Source organism: Heptranchias perlo, chromosome 44, assembly GCF_035084215.1.
Source record: "Heptranchias perlo isolate sHepPer1 chromosome 44, sHepPer1.hap1, whole genome shotgun sequence".
NCBI classification, from domain to species: Eukaryota; Metazoa; Chordata; class Chondrichthyes; order Hexanchiformes; family Hexanchidae; genus Heptranchias; species Heptranchias perlo.
In genome coordinates, this window is record NC_090368.1 from 5,648,323 (window position 1) to 5,669,393 (window position 21,071).

Genomic DNA, 21,071 nt, shown 5'->3' on the forward strand with positions numbered 1-21,071 from the left:
CGTCCTGAGGTTGTGAAAGGCGCTATCTAAATGCAAATCATTCACTAAGATGTACTGAGCAATAGAAATTTGTAATTGGACGTTCCGGCATTCCACCTCGTCTAATCCCACTCTCCTGCTCGATCCCCATTCGCTTAAATATTCCTTTTCATGCAACTCATAGAATCATACATCGCAGAATGAGGCCATTCGGCCCATCGTGCCTGTGCCGGCTCTTTGAAAGAGCTGTCCCACTCCCCTCCTTTGCCCTTTCCCCATAGCCCCTGCAAATTTTTCCTTTTCAAGTATTTATCCAATTCCCCTTTTGAAAGTTATTATTGAATCTGCTTCCACCGCCCTTTCAGGCAGCGCATTCCAGATCAGAACAACTCGCTGTGTGGTCCTGAGATGCTGAAGTTTTATAAAGAGGAAAAACAGGCAAAAAAATAAAGCTCCGAATTGGTGGTGGTAGAGGAGAGGTTACAACCTCATCATCCTAGGCAAGGGGCTGGGGAAGCTGGTCAGGATACCTGTTACAGAATGCTATCCAGTGACAGCGTGGGATGAGGGTGAGGACAGATTTGTGGCTCGGCTGTGAAGCTCTTCATGATTGAATAGCACCTGTGGAATATACCCCATCCGCCTGTGGAACTATAGCCCATCCCCTATGGAATATACCCCATCCCCTATGGAATATACCCCATCCCCATCTGTCTGCCCTCTCAGGTGGTCGTAAAAGATCCCACGGCCACTATACGAAGAAAAGCAGGGAGTTGTCCCTGGACATTATTCATCCCTCAACCAACATCACTAAAAAAACAGATTATCTGGTCATTTATCACATTGCGGGATCTTGCTGTGCGCAAATCGGCTGCTGCGTTACAACAGTGACCACACTTCTAAAGTGCTTCATTGGCTGGGACGCCCTGAGGTCGTGAAAGGCGGTGCCAATGATACAGACGGTTTGTTGGCTCCGGTCTTTTTTTCCCCGGAACTGTCGGTCCGGATACTGACTCCCAATCCCCTTCATGCGGACTGTTGTTGTCGGTTTTTTTTTTAACGTGCGCAATCCGGCTCGGCCACTCCGGGTTTTCGAAGCTGCCGGTCGATGGCTCGTCACCCCTGGCACCGCGTCCGGGTTCCCTTTCGTCGCCCAATGGTGGATTAGATTACCCGCCGCGGAATGCAACCGTCGCCCGGCAACCCCGGGCAATTACAAAAACCCGGCCTGGGCCGCTGCTGAAATGACCCGGAGTCAACACCAGCTCTCATGGCCCTGAGAGTAGTGGAAGGATTTGCAGGCTGATTAACAGTCTGACAAGTCGCAATGTGAACTGCCCTTCCATGGTATTTATACCAGCCGATGGCGGGGGGGGGGGGGTGGGGGAGGTTAGTCCTATAAGGCGGGAGGGTTTCATGGGCTCCCGTAACCCGTACGATGAGGGGGAGGTTGGCCACCGACACCCGCAGGACGCGAGAATCCCACTGAATGGCAACGCAGAATTCAGAGTCTGGTCTCCGCTGGCCGGGACTGTCTGGACTCCGGTCTCCGCTGGCCGGGACTGTCTGGACTCCGGTCTCCCCAGGCTGGGACCATATGGAGGGAGGGTTCAAACCTTCTGACTCTGAGGCGGGAACGTTACCACTCAGCCAAAGTCTCGCTCCACTGGCTCTGACACACCTTCGGGATCACAGACTCCCAGATCTAAGTCTCCAGAAACAATAGTCACCGTGACACTGTGCCCAGTAACTAAGTGAACTCCCACAGTGAAAGTTAGACTCAACCGAGGCAGATTTAAGATAATCGGCAAAAGAGCCAGAGGGGGGAGATGAGGAGAATTTTTTTTACGCAGCGAGTTGTTCTGATCTGGAATTCGCTGCCTGAAAGGGCGGTGGAAGCAGATTCAATAATAACTTTCAAAAGGGAATTGGATAAATAATTGAAGGGGAAAAATTTGCAGGGGAGTGGGGGAAAGAGCAGGGGAGAGTGGGACTAATTGGATAGCTCTTTCAAAGAGCCAGCACAGTCACGATGGGCCGAATGGCCTCCTTCTGTGCTGTATCATTGGGCGCAATGTCTGATAAATTCATGCCAGATCTCCAAACTTTGGTGACAAAGACTGCAATGTTTTTCACTGAACAGTGGGAGGTGTTTGTTAAGTAAATATACACATGCAAAGTTTTTTAAAAATTTTCATTCTCGATATGTGGGCGTCACTGGCAAGGCTGGCATTTATTGCCCATCCTCTCGTTGCCCTGAGAAGGTGGCAGTGGGCCTCCTAGTAGTTTGATTCAACTGAATGGTTTGCTAGGCCCACGTCAGAGAGCAGTTAAGTCAACCACATTTGGTGTGGGACTGGAATCATATATTGGCCCCCTCCCTAGCTCTGTAACCTCCTCCAGCCCCTACAACCCTCCGAGATCTCTGCGCTCCTCCAATTCCGGCCTCTTGCGCATCCCCCGATTTCCATCGCTCCACCGTTGGCGGCCGTGCCTTCAGCCGCCTGGGCCCTAAGCTCTGGAATTCCCTCCCTAAACCTCTCCGCCTCTCTCTAAGTCGCTCCTTAAAACTTCCCTCTTTCATCAAGCTTTTGTTCACCTGTCCTAATATCTCCTTATGTGGCTCGGTGTCAAATTGTGTTTGATAATCGCTCCTGAGAGGCGTCTTGGGGACGTTTTACTACGTTAAAGGCGCTATATAAATGCAGGTTGGTGTTACTGTTGCACAGTTCACTATGGTGAAAATAGAAAATTATTTCACACAAGGCAGCCAGCACGGACCCTGTGCCTTGTCTGCCACCTACTGGTAATAGATAGAATACAGTGAGCCTGTTTGAAAAGCCAACTGGGCAATTGGAGAAAGTTATCCTGGGCCGCTCACACACGCCTCCAAGTGGCCAGTTTCAGAGCAGCACTGCCAGAGGCTCCAAGCAAAAAAAAAGTGCTGTGACTCAGTGGGTAGCATTCTCGCCTGAGTCTGAAGGTTGTGGGTTCAAGTCCTGCTCCAGGAACTTGAGTACATAATCCAGACTGATACTCCCTATACAGTACTGAGGGAGTGCTGCACTGTCGGAGGTGCCGTCTTTTGGATGAGAGGTTAAACCGAGGCCCCGTCTGCCCCTCTCAGGTGGACGTAAAAGATCCCACGGCCTCTATTTTGAAGAGAAAGTGCAGTCACTATAGTCTACTGTATATCATACAATAGTTACTGGTAATGTAGGGAACGCGGCAGCTAATTTGCACACAGCAAGGTTCCCCCAAACAGCAATAATGTCCAGATAATCTGTTTTCAGTGATGTTGGTTGAGGGATAAATATTGGCCCAGGATATCAGGGAGAACTCCCCTGCTCTTCTTCCATTAGTGGCCGTGGGATCTTTTCTGTCCACCTGAGAGGGGCAGACGGGACCTCGATTTAACGTCTCATCCGAAAAACGGCACCTCCGACAGTGCAGCACTCCCTCAGTACTGGCACCGGGAGTGTCGGCCTGGATTATGGGCTCAAGTCTCTGGAGTGGGGGCTCGAACCCACGACCTTCTGACTCAGAGGCGATGTGTAACCCACTGAACCCCGGCTGACACATTAAAACAAGGTAACTGTACACAAAGGCTCCACCATCTCTAACTTTGTCCGACTGAAAGTCAGGACTGAGCAAATTGTCGTCAATGCATTGGTGACGCTCTAGGTATAGCTGTGGGGATCTGCCGTCCCTCGTCTCCATCTAGTGGCACACGTCTGCAGCTGCAGGCAGGACGAGTGATGCCCACTTAAGGAGCATGTGACATACATAGCAAATTGAATATATTTTTAAAACTTCATTCTCGGGATGTGGGCATCGCTGGCGAGGCCGGCATTTATTGTCCATCCCTGATTGCCCTTGAGAAGGTGGTGGTGAGCCGCCTTCTTGAACCGCTGCAGTCCGTGTGGTGAAGGTTCTCCCACAGTGCTGTTAGGAAGGGAGTTCCAGGATTTTGACCCAGCGACGATGAAGGAACGGCCGATATATTTCCAAGTCGGGATGGTGTGTGACTTGGAGGGGAACGTGCAGGTGGTGTTGTTCCCATGTGCCTGCTGCTCTTGTCCTTCTAAGTGATGGAGGTCACGGATTTGGGAGTTGCTGTCCCATTAAAACTATAGATAAGCAGCATTTGATGTGACTGACCAACATTATTAGAATTCTCATTTACTAAACGGACTACAGTATCAGCAGCACAGATCTTGCAAAGTCCATATGCTGCTGAAACCCTCATCTGTGCCTTTGTTACCTCTAGACTCGACTGTTCCAATGATCTCCTGGCCGGCCTCCCATCCTCCACCCTCCAGAAATTTGAGCTCATCCAAAACTCTGCTCCCCCCCCCCCGTATCCTAACTCGCACCAAGTCCCGTTCACCCATCACCCCCCCAGCGCTCGCTGACCTACATTGGCTCCCGGTCCGGCAACGCCTCGATATTAAAATTCTCATCCTCGTGTTCAAATCCCCTCCATGGCCCTCGCCCCCCCTCCCTATCTCTGTAACCTCCTCCAACCCTCCGAGATCTCTGCGCTCCTCCAATTCTGGCCTCTTGCGCATCCCCGATTTCCATCGCTCCGCCATTGGCGGCCGTGCCTTCAGCCGCCTGGGCCCTAAGCTCTGGAATTCCCTCCCTAAACCTCTCCGCCTCTCTCTCCTCCTTTAAGACGCTCCTTAAAACCTACCTCTTTGACCAAGCTTTTGGTCACCTGTCCTAATATCTCCTTATGAGGCTCGGTATCCAATTTTGTTTGATAATCGCTCCTGTGAAGTGCCTTGGGACGTTAAAGGCGTTATATAAATGCAGGTTGTTGTAAGTTTACTGATCTTGCTGCTACCTAAAGCAGCAAGGACCTTGGTCGAATGAAGTGAAACAAAGGCATTGCCTCTCCATCCATCACTCGGGCTGTGATGTGTTGATCTGTTTTTGGCTGGTCCCTCATGTGCCTCCCACCCAGTTCCTTTGCACAATTGAAGGAAAGGGTTTGGTCAGACTTTTAATTCAATAGGAAATGCGGTCCCCACCAGCACAACTAGAATTACAGGCCATGGTTTAGTGTTTAACTCTCTCCTCACTGTGCTTTGCTTCTTTATAAAAACCCTGTGTGAATTGTGTGCTCATCAAGGTAAGGGATGTTAGTGCAGGGGAAAGGGACACCATCGCACTGTCCCATCAAACACTCCCAGGGCAGGTACAGGGTTAGATACAGAGTAAAGCTCCCTCTACACTGTCCCGTCAAACACTCCCAGGGCAGGTACAGGGTTAGATACAGAGTAAAGCTCCCTCTACACTGTCCCATCAAACACTCCCAGGGCAGGTACAGGGTTAGATACAGAGTAAAGCTCCCTCTACACTGTCCCATCAAACACTCCCAGGGCAGGTACAGGGTTAGATACAGAGTAAAGCTCCCTCTACACTGTCCCATCAAACACTCCCGGTGCAGGTACAGGGTTAGATACAGAGTAAAGCTCCCTCTACACTGTCCCATCAAACACTCCCGGTGCAGGTACAGCATGGGTTAGATACAGAGTAAAGCTCCCTCTACACTGTCCCATCAAACACTCCCAGGGCAGGTACAGGGTTAGATACAGAGTAAAGCTCCCTCTACACTGTCCCATCAAACACTCCCGGTGCAGGTACAGCATGGGTTAGATACAGAGTAAAGCTCCCTCTACACTGTCCCATCAAACACTCCCAGGGCAGGTACAGGGTTAGATACAGAGTAAAGCTCCCTCTACACTGTCCCATCAAACACTCCCAGGGCAGGTACAGGGTTAGATACAGAGTAAAGCTCCCTCTACACTGTCCCATCAAACACTCCCGGGGCAAGGACAGCACGGGTTAGATTAGGTCTACACACAAAGACTTAACTGTGAACCGCACCCAAAGTGGGTGCAGGAATTACGAGAGCAAAATAGGGTGAAGGAATAATTAAATCCAATTTGCCAAAAAAATGGTCACGGAGAAATGTGAGATTATTCAGCTGCAGAGTCGATGTTTTCAAATTTTAATTGGTTCTTGTCGCAAATAAGAATTGTTCTCTGTGTGTACTGGGGTACAGTACTGGTGGGTACAGGTCTGTCGCTGTATAACACTGGGGTACAGTACTGGTGGGGACAGGTCTGTCCCTGTATAACACTGGGGTACAGTACTGGTGGGTACAGGTCTGTCACTGTATAACACTGGGGTACAGTACTGGTGGGTACAGGTCTGTCGCTGTATAACACTGGGGTACAGTACTGGTGGGGACAGGTCTGTCCCTGTATAACACTGGGGTACAGTACTGGTGAGTACAGGTCTGTCACTGTATAACACTGGGGTACAGTACTGGTGGGTACAGGTCTGTCACTGTATAACACTGGGGTACAGTACTGGTGGGTACAGGTCTGTCACTATAACACTGGGGTACAGTACTGGTGGGTACAGGTCTGTCACTGTATAACACTGGGGTACAGTACTGGTGGGTACAGGTCTGTCACTGTATAACACTGGGGTACAGTACTGGTGGGTACAGGTCTGTCACTGTATAACACTGGAGTACAGTACTGGTGAGTACAGGTCTGTCACTGTATAACACTGGGGTACAGTACTGGTGGGTACAGGTCTGTCACTATAACACTGGGGTACAGTACTGGTGGGTACAGGTCTGTCACTGTATAACACTGGGGTACAGTACTGGTGGGTACAGGTCTGTCACTGTATAACACTGGGGTACAGTACTGGTGGGTACAGGTCTGTCACTGTATAACACTGGAGTACAGTACTGGTGGGCACAGGTCTGTCACTGTATAACACGGGTACAGTACTGGTGGGTACAGGTCCGTCGCTGTATAACACTGGGGTACAGTACTGGTCGGTACAGGTCCGTCACGGTATAACACTGGGGTACAGTACTGGTGGGTACAGGTCTGTCACTGTATAACACTAGGGTACAGTACTGGTGGGTACAGGTCTGTCACTGTATAACACTGGGGTACAGTACTGGTGGGTACAGGTCTGTCACTGTATAACACTGGGGTACAGTACTGGTGGGTACAGGTCTGTCACTGTATAACACTGGGGTACAGTACTGGTGGGTACAGGTCTGTCCCTGTATAACACTGGGGTACAGTACTGGTGGGTACAGGTCTGTCCCTGTATAACACTGGAGTACAGTACTGGTGGGCACAGGTCTGTCACTGTATAACACGGGTACAGTACTGGTGGGTACAGGTCCGTCGCTGTATAACACTGGGGTACAGTACTGGTCGGTACAGGTCCGTCACGGTATAACACTGGGGTACAGTACTGGTGGGTACAGGTCTGTCACTGTATAACACTAGGGTACAGTACTGGTGGGTACAGGTCTGTCACTGTATAACACTGGGGTACAGTACTGGTGGGTACAGGTCTGTCACTGTATAACACTGGGGTACAGTACTGGTGGGTACAGGTCTGTCACTGTATAACACTGGGGTACAGTACTGGTGGGTACAGGTCTGTCCCTGTATAACACTGGGGTACAGTACTGGTGGGTACAGGTCTGTCCCTGTATAACACTGGGGTACAGTACTGGTGGGTACAGGTCTGTCACTGTATAACACTGGGGTACAGTACTGGTGGGTACAGGTCTGTCCCTGTATAACACTGGGGTACAGTACTGGTGGGTACAGGTCTGTCCCTGTATAACACTGGGGTACAGTACTGGTGGGTACAGGTCTGTCTCTGTATAACACTGGGGTACAGTACTGGTGGGTACAGGTCTGTCCCTGTATAACACGGGTACAGTACTGGTGGGTACAGGTCTGTCTCTGTATAACACTGGGGTACAGTACTGGTGGGTACAGGTCTGTCACTATAACACTGGGGTACAGTACTGGTGGGTACAGGTCTGTCACTGTATAACACTAGGGTACAGTACTGGTGGGTACAGGTCTGTCCCTGTATAACAGTGGGGTACAGTACTGGTGGGTACAGGTCTGTCCCTGTATAACACTGGGGTACAGTACTGGTGGGTACAGGTCTGTCACTGTATAACACTGGGGCACAGTACTGGTGGGGACAGGTCTGTCCCTGTATAACACTGGGGTACAGTACTGGTGGGTACAGGTCTGTCCCTGTATAACACTGGGGTACAGTACTGGTGGGTACAGGTCTGTCCCTGTATAACACTGGGGTACAGTACTGGTGGGTACAGGTCTGTCCCTGTATAACAGTGGGGTACAGTACTGGTGGGTACAGGTCTGTCCCTGTATAACACTGGGGTACAGTACTGGTGGGTACAGGTCTGTCCCTGTATAACACTGGGGTACAGTACTGGTGGGTACAGGTCTGTCCCTGTATAACACTGGGGTACAGTACTGGTGGGGACAGGTCTGTCCCTGTATAACACTGGGGTACAGTACTGGTGGGGACAGGTCTGTCCCTGTATAACACTGGGGTACAGTACTGGTGGGTACAGGTCTGTCACTGTATAACACTGGGGTACAGTACTGGTGGGTACAGGTCTGTCCCTGTATAACGCTGGGGTACAGTACTGGTGGGTACAGGTCTGTCCCTGTATAACACTGGGGTACAGTACTGGTGGGTACAGGTCTGTCACTGTATAACACTGGGGTACAGTACTGGTGGGTACAGGTCTGTCCCTGTATAACACTGGGGTACAGTACTGGTGGGTACAGGTCTGTCACTATATAACACTGGGGTACAGTACTGGTGGGTACAGGTCTGTCCCTGTATAACACTGGGGTACAGTACTGGTGGGTACAGGTCTGTCCCTGTATAACCCTGGGGTACAGTACTGGTGGGTACAGGTCTGTCACTGTATAACACTGGGGTACAGTACTGGTGGGTACAGGTCTGTCCCTGTATAACACTGGGGTACAGTACTGGTGGGTACAGGTCTGTCTCTGTATAACCCTGGGGTACAGTACTGGTGGGTACAGGTCTGTCCCTGTATAACACTGGGGTACAGTACTGGTGGGTACAGGCCTGTCCCTGTATAACCCTGGGGTACAGTACTGGTGGGTACAGGTCTGTCCCTGTATAACACTGGGGTACAGTACTGGTGGGTACAGGTCTGTCTCTGTATAACACTGGGGTACAGTACTGGTGGGTACAGGCCTGTCCCTGTATAACACTGGGGTACAGTACTGGTGGGTACAGGCCTGTCCCTGTATAACCCTGGGGTACAGTACTGGTGGATTCTGAGTAGCACACGACATTGGGTTAAGGGCAATTTCCCTTCTCGCATCACTGAGGTAAATAATCACAATGACCATGTCGGGACTGGACGATATACTGAAAACTGGGACCACTGTGTGGAAGAAAGAATTTGCATTTCTACAGCACCTTTCAGCTTTACAGCCAATGAATTACATTTCTAGTCACTGTCGTTACGTCGGCCAACACAGCAGCCAATTTGCGCACAGCAAGATCCCACAAGCAGCAACGAGATACGTGGCCAAATAACGTTTTAGTGATGTTGCTTGAGGTATTTTTCCTCCAATACAAATTTTTCACAGCTCTTCATCGCAAGGATCGGTGCTGATCGACACGTGACCTAGCAGGTCAGCTTTGTTGGTCAGTTATGTGCCCAGAATGTTGTCATATCGGGAGACGAATGTTTAACACGCTCGCACGATAGTCCTCGGAGGTGTTCACCCATTTAAAACAACATTCGCTTTAAAACAGGGCACAGACCAACAGCAACTTTTATTTATACAGTGTTTCTAATGTCCCACGGCTCTTAAGGACGGGTTAGGTTGATCTCGCTAACAGCAATTTCTGGGCTACAGTTGTGTGAGTGGCCAGGGTTATAAATAGTCCGAATATGTGAAAGGGCAGGGTACATAGCAATAGGTGGCGCAGTGGGTAGCTTGCTTAGCTTTGCAGTCCGAAGGTTGTGGGTTCAAGTCCCACTCCAGAGACTCGAGTACAAAATCTAGTGCTCCCGGTGCAGTACTGAGGGAGTGCCGCACTGTCGGAGGTGCCGCACTGTCGGAGGTGCTGCATTAAACTGAGGTCAGGTGGACGTAACGCCAGCCGCTACTGGAAGAAGAGCAGCGGGAGTTCTCCCTGGGGCCGATATTTATCCCTCGACATCCCAGATGATCTGGTCTTTATCTCGTTACTGTTTCTGCGTGCAAATTGGCTGCCGTGTTTCCCTATTGTGACTACACTGTGAAAAAAAATAAGTACTTCTTTGGCTGAAAAGCGTTTTGGGACGTCCTGAGGTCATGAGCAGTGCCGTATGGAATGCAAGAAGCTAAAGGGGTAGAGTTAATTCAACGGATAGGAACCCCAAGGGTTCAAAAAGTTCAAGGAATCGCTGTCCCGCAGAACCTGAGAGAGCAAATCGCAGCGGTCGGAGACAGCACAGGCCAAACTTTTCAGCTGGTCCTTGACATTGGGTGCCTTGGTCCCACTGTCCACCAGCAGGGCCACGTCCCGGATCCACTGAACGAAGAGGAGGCAGCAGGACACGGCGTTCCTCGCGCCCTCCACGATGTTGGAGTGGACAGACCGGGCATCGGGGGGCAGCTGGGCCGGCCGGCCGAGGAACTGGGCCTCTGTGGCAAAGCCCACCAGGGCGCGGACGGACTGGACCAGGGGGCTGCTGAAGACCACGCAGCGGGAACGGGTCTCCTCGCTGGGCAAGGCCCTGAGCTCCTTGACGCAGGCAAGGAAGGCACTGGCGCAGCAGGCAGTGCCCTTCAGGCTCAGCTTGAACTGGTCCCGGGCAAAGCCGCCCGTCTTGCCCTCGCCCGCCAGCCCGCACAACTCCGACAGGCCCTTGAGGTTGCTCGACACGCCCTGGGCGATGCCCGAGAGCAGGGAGGGCGACAGGTCCGGGAGGGGCAAGGCCCTCAAGGTGCTGCAATGCTGCTCGATCTCCTGTTGTAGGACGGACACCTTGTAGCGCTCGACCGACCCCGGCTGAGCTGGCTTGGAGCCCGGCATCTCCAGGGCCGCCAGGTAGCCAGCGTGCGAGGAGCACTCAACCAGGGCCACCACCAGATTGCAGAGTTCGATCAAACCCCGGCCCACCTCCTCGTCTTTGCTCAGGCGCACCAAGTACTGTAGCTCGTGGACCAGGATGGCCAGGCCTTTGGTCCTGGCGATGATCGTGTCCCTGCATTTCTCGAAGGACTCGCCGCAGGTGCTCAAGCTCCTGGTGTCGACCGGTCGGGCATCGTAGCAAAGCAGCAGGTCCGCCACATGTTGGATCTTAGTCTTGCAGGAGTCACAAACATAGACCAGCCGACTCTGCCTGTAGGCGATGGGACTGTCCTGGGATCGTTCCCACTGATTGCAATCCATCCGATTCCTCTGGCCGACTGGTGTCCTACTGGTCTGAGAGCTCCCAGTAATCCCTCGTACCTCCTGAACGGCAACTCAAGTACCTTTATCAACTCAGTTCGCACTCAAAAGTTCAGCACATTTGATCACCAGCTAACAAAGATTTACCGAACAACCAGGGGAAGAAATAATTAACTTCAGTCATTCTCTTTTGCTATAAAATGCTTATTCCCAATAAGCACTCTTAAAATCCCAATTTTCCTTCATTTAGGAATCCAATTTCCAAGAGAGGAGCTTCCGTTTTTTTTTTGTCGTTTAAGATTGTTTTGGTACTGAAGCAAGTTGTGATGGGTTTTAATCCGTTTCTCCGGGAACGATGCACTACTCCACTCATCTGTTCTTAAAACTGTCTTATTTCTCTGCCGTGTGTAATCCTTTTGAGTCACTATTTCTGATCCAACGCAGGGACAGCTCTTTCCAACGTGAAAATGAAATCAGCCGTCTGCAATCGTACTGGTTCGGCCAGAGGGGGGGAAAAAAAATGAATTAAATAACATGCGACTTCTCCAGAAGTTTGCAAACTTTCCTCCCTCTCGAATAATAAATGCTGCTTATCATTTAGTTCCCACAAGTAGCCCTGGTCCTATCCGATCGTGTTCAGGAAATGGAGCAGAGAGCCGGAGGAGGGCGGGGTTAGTCCCTGCCTTCTCTTGAAGTCTGAATTCAGGGAGATCAATCAAATGGAACCAGAGATGAAAAAAGGAGAGGGGGCGGTGGGAGGGAGTGTTGTTAGTACAGATAAGGGGACATCCCTCCTAGTACTTGTGTTCAAAGGCAACTCCCCACTTGCTCCACTTTTTCTGGCTCTGGACACTTTTTAAACTTTTCAAATCCTTTTCAGTGACTGGTCTCCCGTGGTTTTTGCACCAGGCGGAGCTAAGAACCAGTCCACGGGGTCAAAAACAGTGTTTAAAAGGCAGCGGATGTTTAGACCAAGTTGAAGTTTTTAAAGTCATACATTCTGTCCTCGTGTTTGAAAAGAAAAAGACTTGCGTTTCTACAGCGCCTTTCACGACCTCTGGATGTCTCAAAGCGCTTTGGAGCCAATTAAGCACTCTTTTGAAGTGTAGTCACTGTTGTGATGTAGGAAACGCCAATTTGCGCACAGCAAGATCCCACAAGCAGCAAGGTGATAATGGCCAGATAATTATTTTTAGGTGTTGGTTGATGGATAAATGTTGACCCAGGGGAGATCTCCTCTGCTTTTCTTTGAAATAGTAGGCGTGGGATCTTTCACACCCACGAGAGGGGCAGACGGGACCTCGGTTTAATGTTTCATCCGAAAGATGGCACCTCCGACAGCGCAGCACTCCCTCAGTACTGGCACCGGGAGTGTCAGCCTGGGTTATGGGCTCGAGTCTCTGGCATGGGACTCGAACCCACGACCTTCTGACTCAGAGGCGAGAGTGCTACCCACTGAGCCACAGCTGACTCTATGGGCTCGATTTTAGGGTCGGGTTTCCTGCGGGTATCCAGCGGGGGGGCCCCCGAAAATCCCGATATGAGGTCACGCGACCGGATCGCGCTGCGATCCCAACCACTTCCGGGTTCCCCGATGACGTGCGGGGCTGCGTGCGTGGCCCCCGCTGGTGGGAATCCCGCAGGCAATTAAAGCCAGCGGGGTTCCACTTGAAAATACTTACCTCGCTTGTTGAGGTCAGTTAATGAGCTGAATCAGCTGTCAAAAGAGGAAGTGTGGGATTTCACCTGCATCGCAGCGTGTTTCCCACACTGGGGGAAACAGTCTCTCTCCAACCAGGCGTGTTGCAGCCAGCAGCCTGTGGCAGGTGCCAAGGTGCACTCCACGGGGGAGAGCCCTCACCCACGCAGGAGGCCACCGCGTCACATAGGGCAACCCCTGCCCCCCACCACCCCCCGCCAAGCCAGAGGACAGACCGACACGAAACCGCAGCCCCAGTCCGAGGAACCACCCACCTACCCTGCACAACCCCTCAGACCAACAACGGCCAGATGGGTGGTGCGTGGACACCCTCGGAGGACGAACAGCATGACCAGCCCCAACAGCCTCGCAGTCCACGCCGTCCGCCGCAGAGACGTGGAGCCCCCCAACACGGGGTTGTTGCACGCCCACCTGCACAGCTGGAGGGAGGGCTACCGCAGAGAGAGACGCATCGCAGAGGGCACTACCCTCGCCACATGGTCCACAGACCGAGGCGAAGCTCCCCGGACCTCTCCGAGCAGCAGTGCACACGGAGGCGCAGATTCGCTCGACAGACCTGTAGTCGTGGAGATCTGCAGGCTCTTTCATGCCAAGCTGCTCCTGCCTGGCCCCAGCAACAAGTGCTTACCTGTCGCTGCCAAAGTCACCACTGCCCTCCGCAACTTCTCCTCCGCATCCTTCCAGGGTGCAGCCGGCTACACCGCCGATGTCTCTCAGTGGTCTGCGCAGAAGAGCCCTGCAAATACACCTGCACCTACTCTGCAGTAACACGATGGGTGGCATCAGTGGTGGATCCTCATAGTGATACCCAGGAGCGGGCATTATTGGACACAACAGACAGTATTCGCGGAGACATGGCAGTGGTGGTGCCAATATAATGTGTGCTGTTTGTTGCTCTGAAATTCAATATAGGTACCACCCATGGCAAACCCTCCGACACCCTTGTGCACCCCCTTCATGCTCATAAAACATTTGCCTTACGCTGCCTACTGCACATATGTGATGCATGCCCTGTGGCTGCAGCACAGGTGGTGGCAGGTTGAGTGAGGCTGGCCATGAGGGAGATGCACGAGAGGGTGAGTATGGGATAGAGCCATGAGATTGTATGAGGATTGGGTCGCATGTTAGTGGCAGGATGAGTACTGGCGAGGTGAGTAGGTGGAGGTAAGATGAGGATGGGGTTTGAGTGGGTATGAGGGGTGATGTGACAGAGTAGTGTTGGCGGTGCCGAAGGAGATGTGGGGTTGGGGCAGTGTTGTGGCAGATGGAGTGTAGGGGAAAGACTTCGTGTTCTCACTGTGGCTGACCTACTGAGGTCATTGCAGCGCCTCCTGCACTGTATGCAGGTGGGCGATATGTGGTTGCGCAGGTGACCCCCTCTGCCACCTCCAGCCAGGCCTTCTTGGTGGCAGAGGCTGGCCGCTTCCTCCCGCCCGCCGGGTGGAAGATCTCTGTCTTCGCCCTCCTCCTCACCCCATCTGATGATACCTGGGGTGAGGCATCATTAAACTGGGAGCAGCCTTCCCCCTGGGCTGCTCCATGCTGAAATTTGTTCCATTGGTTGCAGCATCTGTCAGTGGAGGACTGCCCCTTTAACTAGAGAGCCTCCAGCTGACAGATCGTACTGCGCATGCGCAGCCCGCCCGACGCGCAGACCAGCAGCGTGGACCCCGGAGGAGCATGTAAGTGGCTCCAATTAGTGGATTGCCTGCTACGATCGCGCGGGCAACCCACTAATTTCACCGAGCGTGTTGACCACGCTCCCGAAACCCAACCCGCCGGAAACCCGCAGGCCTGGTAAAATCGAGCCCTATATCTTCTCATTATCCTGTGCCCAAATTTATAAAGGAAAATTTACATGAAAACTTGTCAAACGTTCCCAATCTTTGAGAGGAACGAGGCAACTTTTAAACGACATTTATTAAAAACCGAATACACAAAATAAATTATACAGAACTCCACGAAGGCTAAAAAAAAACCTCCAAATCGGTAGGGGGGAGGCGGTGGTGGGGGGGGGAGTATTTCATAGAATGGTACAGCACAGGAGGCCATTCAGCCCATTGTGCCTGTGCCAGCTCTTTGAAAGAGCTGTCCAATTAGTCCCACTCCCCCCACAGCCCTGCAATTTTTTCCTTTTCAAGTATTTATCCAATTCCCTTTTGAAAGTTACTATTGAATCTGCTTCCACCGCCCTTTCAGGCAGTGAATTCCAGATCAGAACAACTCGCTGCGTCAAAAAAATTCTCCTCATCTCCCCCTCTGGTTCTTTTGCCTTAAATCTGTGTCCTCTGGTTACCGACCCTCCTGCCACTGGTAACAGTTTCTCCTTATTCACTCTGATCAAAACCCTTCATGATTTTGAACGCCTCTACTAAATCTGCCCGTAACCATCTCTGCTCCAAGGGGAACAATCCCAGCTTCTCCAGATAACCAAATTCCCTCATCCCTGGTATCATTCCAGTAAATCTGCTCCACACCCTCTCCGAGGTCCTGACATCCTTCCTAAAGTGCAGTGCCCAGAATTGGACACAATACTCCAATAAAGTGAGAAAGGTCGTCTCTTAACCTCTGCCCCTCCTTTAACACCGTGACAAAGACTTAAACGCTAACCAGTGGCTCACTTTCATTGTCTTACATCTCCCAGCTTAGTTGTAAACTCTGGCTGGGCGGGTTCCTGGAGGTTTCATCACATGACGTCCTGCTGCTGACTGCCCAGCCCCCTCACACTCCCGCCATTGGCCGTCCGACAAGTCAGTCACGCGGAGCCCCGCCTTCCCACGGCCAATCGGAAAGCCAACAGACTCTTCATTACCCAACTGGATTCGTTCTTGACATTCAGTCAAACCAGTCCTTTTCCTCAGGTCCGATATTTTCATAACTATTAGACAAAAGTGTTCAAAGAAAGTTTTTTTATATTAATGCCGCTGCGATTGTTCTCCCGGGTGTTGCCCGCAGCTCTGTCCTGGAGTTTACGTCTTTAATTCCTGGAGACTCCAGGGCAATCCTGGAGAATTGGCAACCCTACTGCGGTGAAATAGTGAAGTTCAGACTGGAGCTGCGGTTGTTGGTCTGATTTAACGTCAAGACTTCCTAAGTTTCATTGTGCCAGTGGAAACAATTTCTCCCTATTTACTCTATCAAAACCCTTCCTAATTTTGAACCCCTCTATTAAATCTCCCCTTAACCTTCTCTGCTCTCCACATAACTGAAATGGGGAAGGAAAATCCCCTTCAGAACTATCAGGACAGTTCTGAGACTGGGCTGGGGCTCTTTTCTCTAGAAAAGAGAAGGCTGAGGGGTGACCTCATAGAGGCCTTAAAAGTTATGAAAGAGTTCGATAGGGTAGACGTAGAGAAGATGTTTCCACTTGTGGGGGGAGACCAGAACTAGGGGGCCATAAATATAAGATAATCACTAATAAATCCAATCAGGAATTCAGGAGAAACTTCTTTGCCCAGAGAGTGGTGAGAATGTGGAACTCGCTCCCACATGGAATGGTTGAGGTGAATAGTGTAGATGGATTTAAGGGGAAGCTGGATAAACACATGAGGGAGAAAGGAATAGAAGGATATGCTGATAGGGTGAGATGAAGAGGGGAGGGAGGAGGCTCGTGTGGAGCATAAACACCGGCATAGACCAGTTGGGCCGAACGGCCTGTTTCTTTGCTGTCAATTCTACGTTATTTGCCCTCTTACCAGAGAAAAGTCCAGTGTTAAATAAGAACGGTGACTTTTACTAAAAATGTAATTCGAGTAATACATTGTACAAAACCAGTCGTCATAAATGAGTGAATATAAGACAGACATTTTTGCGTAGCACACCTCTCAGATGCATTGCGCATACAATGAACCATTTGAAGTGCAGTAAACATGGCAACCATTTTGTGAACAGCGAGGCCCCACAAAGAGCCCTGAGGTGAATGACCAGTGAATCTGCTTTTGGTCATGTTGGCCAAGAGAGGAATGCTGGCTAGGACACCGGGAGAACTGCCCCCCCTCCCCCCCCCCCCCCCGACTGTTGCCAGAATAGTGCCTTGGGATCTTTAACGTCGGTGTGAGAGGGCTTTGTTTAACAAGTGATAAGTGGCCTGGGTTATGGGCTCGAGTCCCATTAGTGGGGCTTGAACCCAGGACTTTCTGACTCGGAAGTGGAGGGAGCTATTGATTTAGCTGAGCAGAGATATTTTGCCCGTTTGACTTTGTTAATGACCAGAGAAAAATATATCTACAGTTGAAAATTGGCACTTTAACCCGGGCTGGCTAGTCTCTCAGGGGGGGCCCTTGATGGGGGATTGTCAGTTCAATGCAGTGATTCCCCCATTTAAAGTGTATATATACTTGAAAAGGAAAAATATGAAGGGCTATGTGGAAAGAGCAGGGGGGGCGGATGGGGAAGTGAGACTAATTGGACAGCTCTTTCAAAGAGCTGGCATGGGCCGAATGGCCGCCTTCTGCGCTATAAAATGACATGGATGAAGGAACAGAGTGTCTTGTGGCCAAGTTTGCTGATGATAGGTGGAAAAGCAAGTTGCGATGAGGACACAAAGTGTCTGCAAAGGGATATTGACAGGTTAAGCGAATGGGCAAAAATTTGGCAGATGGAATATAATGTGGGAAAATGTGAGGAAAAATAAAAAAGCAAAATATTATTTGAATGGAGAATTACTACAAAATGCTGCGGTCGGTACAGAGGGATCTGGGTGTCCTCGTACAAGAAACACAAAAAGTCAACATACAGGTGCAGCAGGTAATTGGGAAGGCAAACGGAATATTGGCCTTTATTTCTCGGGGGATGGAGTATAAAAGCAGGGAAGTCATGCTACGACTGTACAGGGTGCTGGTGAGACCACACCTGGAATACTGCATACAGTTCTGGTGCCCTTATTTAAGGAAGGACATACTTGCATTGGAGGCAGTTCAGAGAAGGGTCACTCGGTTGATTCCAGGTATGGAAGGGTTGTCTTATGAGGAAAGATTGAACAGGTTGGGTCTATACTCATTGGAGTTTAGAAGAATGAGAGGAGATCTTAATGAAACGTACAAGATTCTGAGGGGACTCGATAGGGTAGATGCTGAGAGGATGTTACCCCTCATGAGGGAATCTAAAACTAGGGGACATAGTCTCAGAATAAGGGGTCGCCCGTTTAAGATGGAAATGAGGAGGAATTTCTTCTCCCAGAGGGTCATGAATCTTTGGAATTCTTTTCCCCAAAAAGCTGTGGAGGCAGAGTCATTGAATACATTCAAGGCTGAGTTAGACAAATTTTTGATCAGCGAGGGAGTCAAAGGATATGGGGAAAAGGCGGGAAAGTGGAGTTGAGGTAAAAATCAGATCAGCCATGATCTCATTAAATGGCGGAGCAGGCTCGAGGGGCCGAATGGCCTACTCCTGCTCCTATCTCTTATGGTCTAAAATTCTGTGTCATTCAATTCCATGTAAAATTAAAATACAAACGATAAGGTGGGTAGATGGGAGTTAAGATGCAGGTCAGCCGTGATCTAACTGAATGGCGGAACAGGCTCGAGGGGCTGAATGGCCTCCTCCAGTTCCTACGCATTACACCGTATGAGTGTTGCCTCAACATGGAGCTTCTTGCACTGCTCCTTCAGGGTTTGAAAAAGGAAGTGCAGCCCGGATGAGAAGCTGCTTTTTGTGGGACCTGTCTGCCTGTACGTTTTGAGGAAAATAGCTGCCCCACTCCACCTTCCCCAAACACCACGCCAGCATCAGGGAGGAAGAGAATTCTTGACGACCGTTTAAGACGATACAAAGAAACTACTGAAACAGGATGTGAATGCAGAGGAGATAGTGAGCAAAAGCCCAACAGCTGAAGGATGCTTAACTTTCCTTCTCACGGAAACGTTCCTTTGGCTCGCTAAACTTCTTTCTCTTTCTCATACAGACTTCATCTTGGCTGCAAGGAACTTCAAACCGGAATACCTGGTGGACAGATAGGAACCGTTACGGAGGGATTTGCACTGATCCGTTCAATTCCGCTCTCGCGAAACGTTCGTTTCAATAGCGCCTTTCTCGTCCCTACAATGTCCCAAAGCGCTTCACTTTACAGTCAAAGTGTTGTCGCTGCTGTAACATGGGCAACGCAGCAGCCAATTTGCGCACAGCAAGCTCCTACAAACAGCAATGCGATAATAAAGAAAAGAACTTGCATTTAGACAGCACCTTTCACGACCTCAGGACAACCCAAGGCGCTTTACAGCCAATGAACTACTTTTGAAGTGTAGTCACTGTTGTAAAGTAGGAATAGTGGCAGCCAATTTGCGCACAGCAAGATCCCACAAACAGCAATGTGATAATGACCAGATCATCTGTTTTAGGTGTTGGCTGAGGGATAAATATTGGCCAGGACACCGGGGAGAACTCCCCTTCTCTTCTTAGAAATAGTGCCGTGGGATCTTTTACGTCTCATCCGAAAGGCAGCACCTCCGACCGTGCGAAACTCCCTCAGTACCGCAGAGGAAATCCACACACCGCATTTTAACTGCCCTTTAGTAAGGGTGACGCTACAAAGACTGCGATGAGCCTTGCTTCGTTTGTTCCAAGGCTTTGGTAGTTTCTCGCAACGTATCAGAGCCGCAACTTGCATCGCAGGGCGTGGAACTGGAGTAGAACAGGGGCCACGGGGAGTGAGATGTGACCCGGGTTAGAGAAAACAGGCATCGAAGTTCGGTCAGTAATTTAATGCAGCTACGGGCCGTCGCTGTCTCAGGGCGACAGGGCCGCTCCACAAACCGCAATGGAACGTCGCCATTTACCGGCTGACGAGTCACTTACCGTTTTTTCTCTTTCTGAACTGATCCTCTTCTTTCCTGCCACCTTTCTCTGCGAGTTCTTGCACTGCTTTTTGTCTCCTCTCACCACTGGGGCAGCATGCTCCTTGGAAAGTATCGGAGAACCAGTTTACACGCAAGACTTCTTGTTAGCAAAGCTCTCTTTCTGCCCTCCCCTCCTATAGAATCATAGTATGATACAGCACAGGAGGCCATTCGGCCCATCGTGCCTGTGCTAGCTCTTTGAAAGAGCTATCCAATTAGTCCCACCCTCCCGCTCTTTCCCCAGAGCCCTACAAATCTTTCCGCTTCAGGTATTTATCCAATTCCCTTTTAAAAATTACTGTTGGATCTGCTCCCACCGCCCTTTCAGGCAGCGCATTCCAGATCATAACAACTCGCTGCATTAAAAAGAAAGTCTCTTCACCTCCCTCTCTGGTTCTTTTGCCAATTATCTTAAATCTGTGTGATGTGGTTACCGACCCTCCTGCCAGTGGGAACAGCACGACACTCGAATGCCCTCCGGTGCCTGGTCCAAGCGGCCATACTGTATGTGTGAGGCTCAGCAAAGGTGGGCTACTCAACTGCAGGGGGCGTCACGGCAGCATTGTGGTCCCGTCCTCACCCAACATGAGCGTCCAGCAAGGGGTGGGGGGTGGGCAGGGGTGGCTGGATTGCAATCGGGAGCAGGGAGCACTGGCTGATCCCCCCCCCACCCCCTCCCCAAGCCCAGGGGCACTGCACTCAGTACCCTCGCAGAGATCAGCTAGCTCAGCGCAAGGCAGCGACTGAACCCTGAGGTCGCTGAATGGCCCACGTCCCCAGTGCCTCGGGGGGAATCGAGGGATTTTATTTGGAAGCTTCTGCTCCAAAGCACAGCAGCGCTTTGCTAAATACTCACAGACGTCACTTGAAAGAGCCTCCCACTTCTTGTCCTCCGGCCAGACACTTCCAGCTCTGACGTCTTGCTCACCAAGTTCTCCATCTGCCGTAGGACACAGGTGAGAAGCAGTTACATTTTGAACTGGTTTCCAACAAAAAAAGAATCACCTCCAGACCGCTTACACGCACGGGTGAGTGAAAGAGGAAATCGCAGGGCGAGCAGGGTTAGAAGGAGCACTGAGATGAGTTGGCCAGTTACAACCTGGTTCCATGTGAGCATTCATCCACAGCACGTAACTGTTCCCAGTTCAGCACCCTAACTGTTAAGACTTGCTTAGAGAGGTCGCAGGTCGGCTGGTGCAGGGAATGGAAAAACTCATGTCGTTTAA

At 50.9% G+C, this 21,071-nt stretch overlaps 2 protein-coding genes across 2 annotated transcripts in view; both read right to left on the reverse strand.

Annotated features, from left to right (window-relative positions):
- Nucleotides 1-8,392: 8,392 nt before the first annotated feature.
- LOC137306660 (talin rod domain-containing protein 1-like) lies at nt 8,393-11,910 on the reverse strand. The gene has a single exon (XM_067976006.1). It carries the CDS (start codon nt 11,290-11,292, stop codon nt 10,252-10,254), a length of 1,041 nt encoding a protein of 346 aa, XP_067832107.1. The 5' UTR covers nt 11,293-11,910; the 3' UTR covers nt 8,393-10,251.
- A 6,897-nt stretch (nt 11,911-18,807) lies between these two features.
- Nucleotides 18,808-21,071, reverse strand: part of hormad1 (HORMA domain containing 1) — an 18,348-nt gene continuing 16,084 nt past the window's right edge. The window contains exons 12-14 of the mRNA XM_067976124.1: nt 20,702-20,785; nt 19,805-19,906; nt 18,808-18,952 (exon numbers count right to left, since the gene is read on the reverse strand). Of these exons, the coding sequence (XP_067832225.1) occupies nt 18,851-18,952; nt 19,805-19,906; nt 20,702-20,785 (288 nt within the window). The 3' untranslated portion in view covers nt 18,808-18,850. The remainder of the gene's footprint in view (nt 18,953-19,804; nt 19,907-20,701; nt 20,786-21,071) is intronic.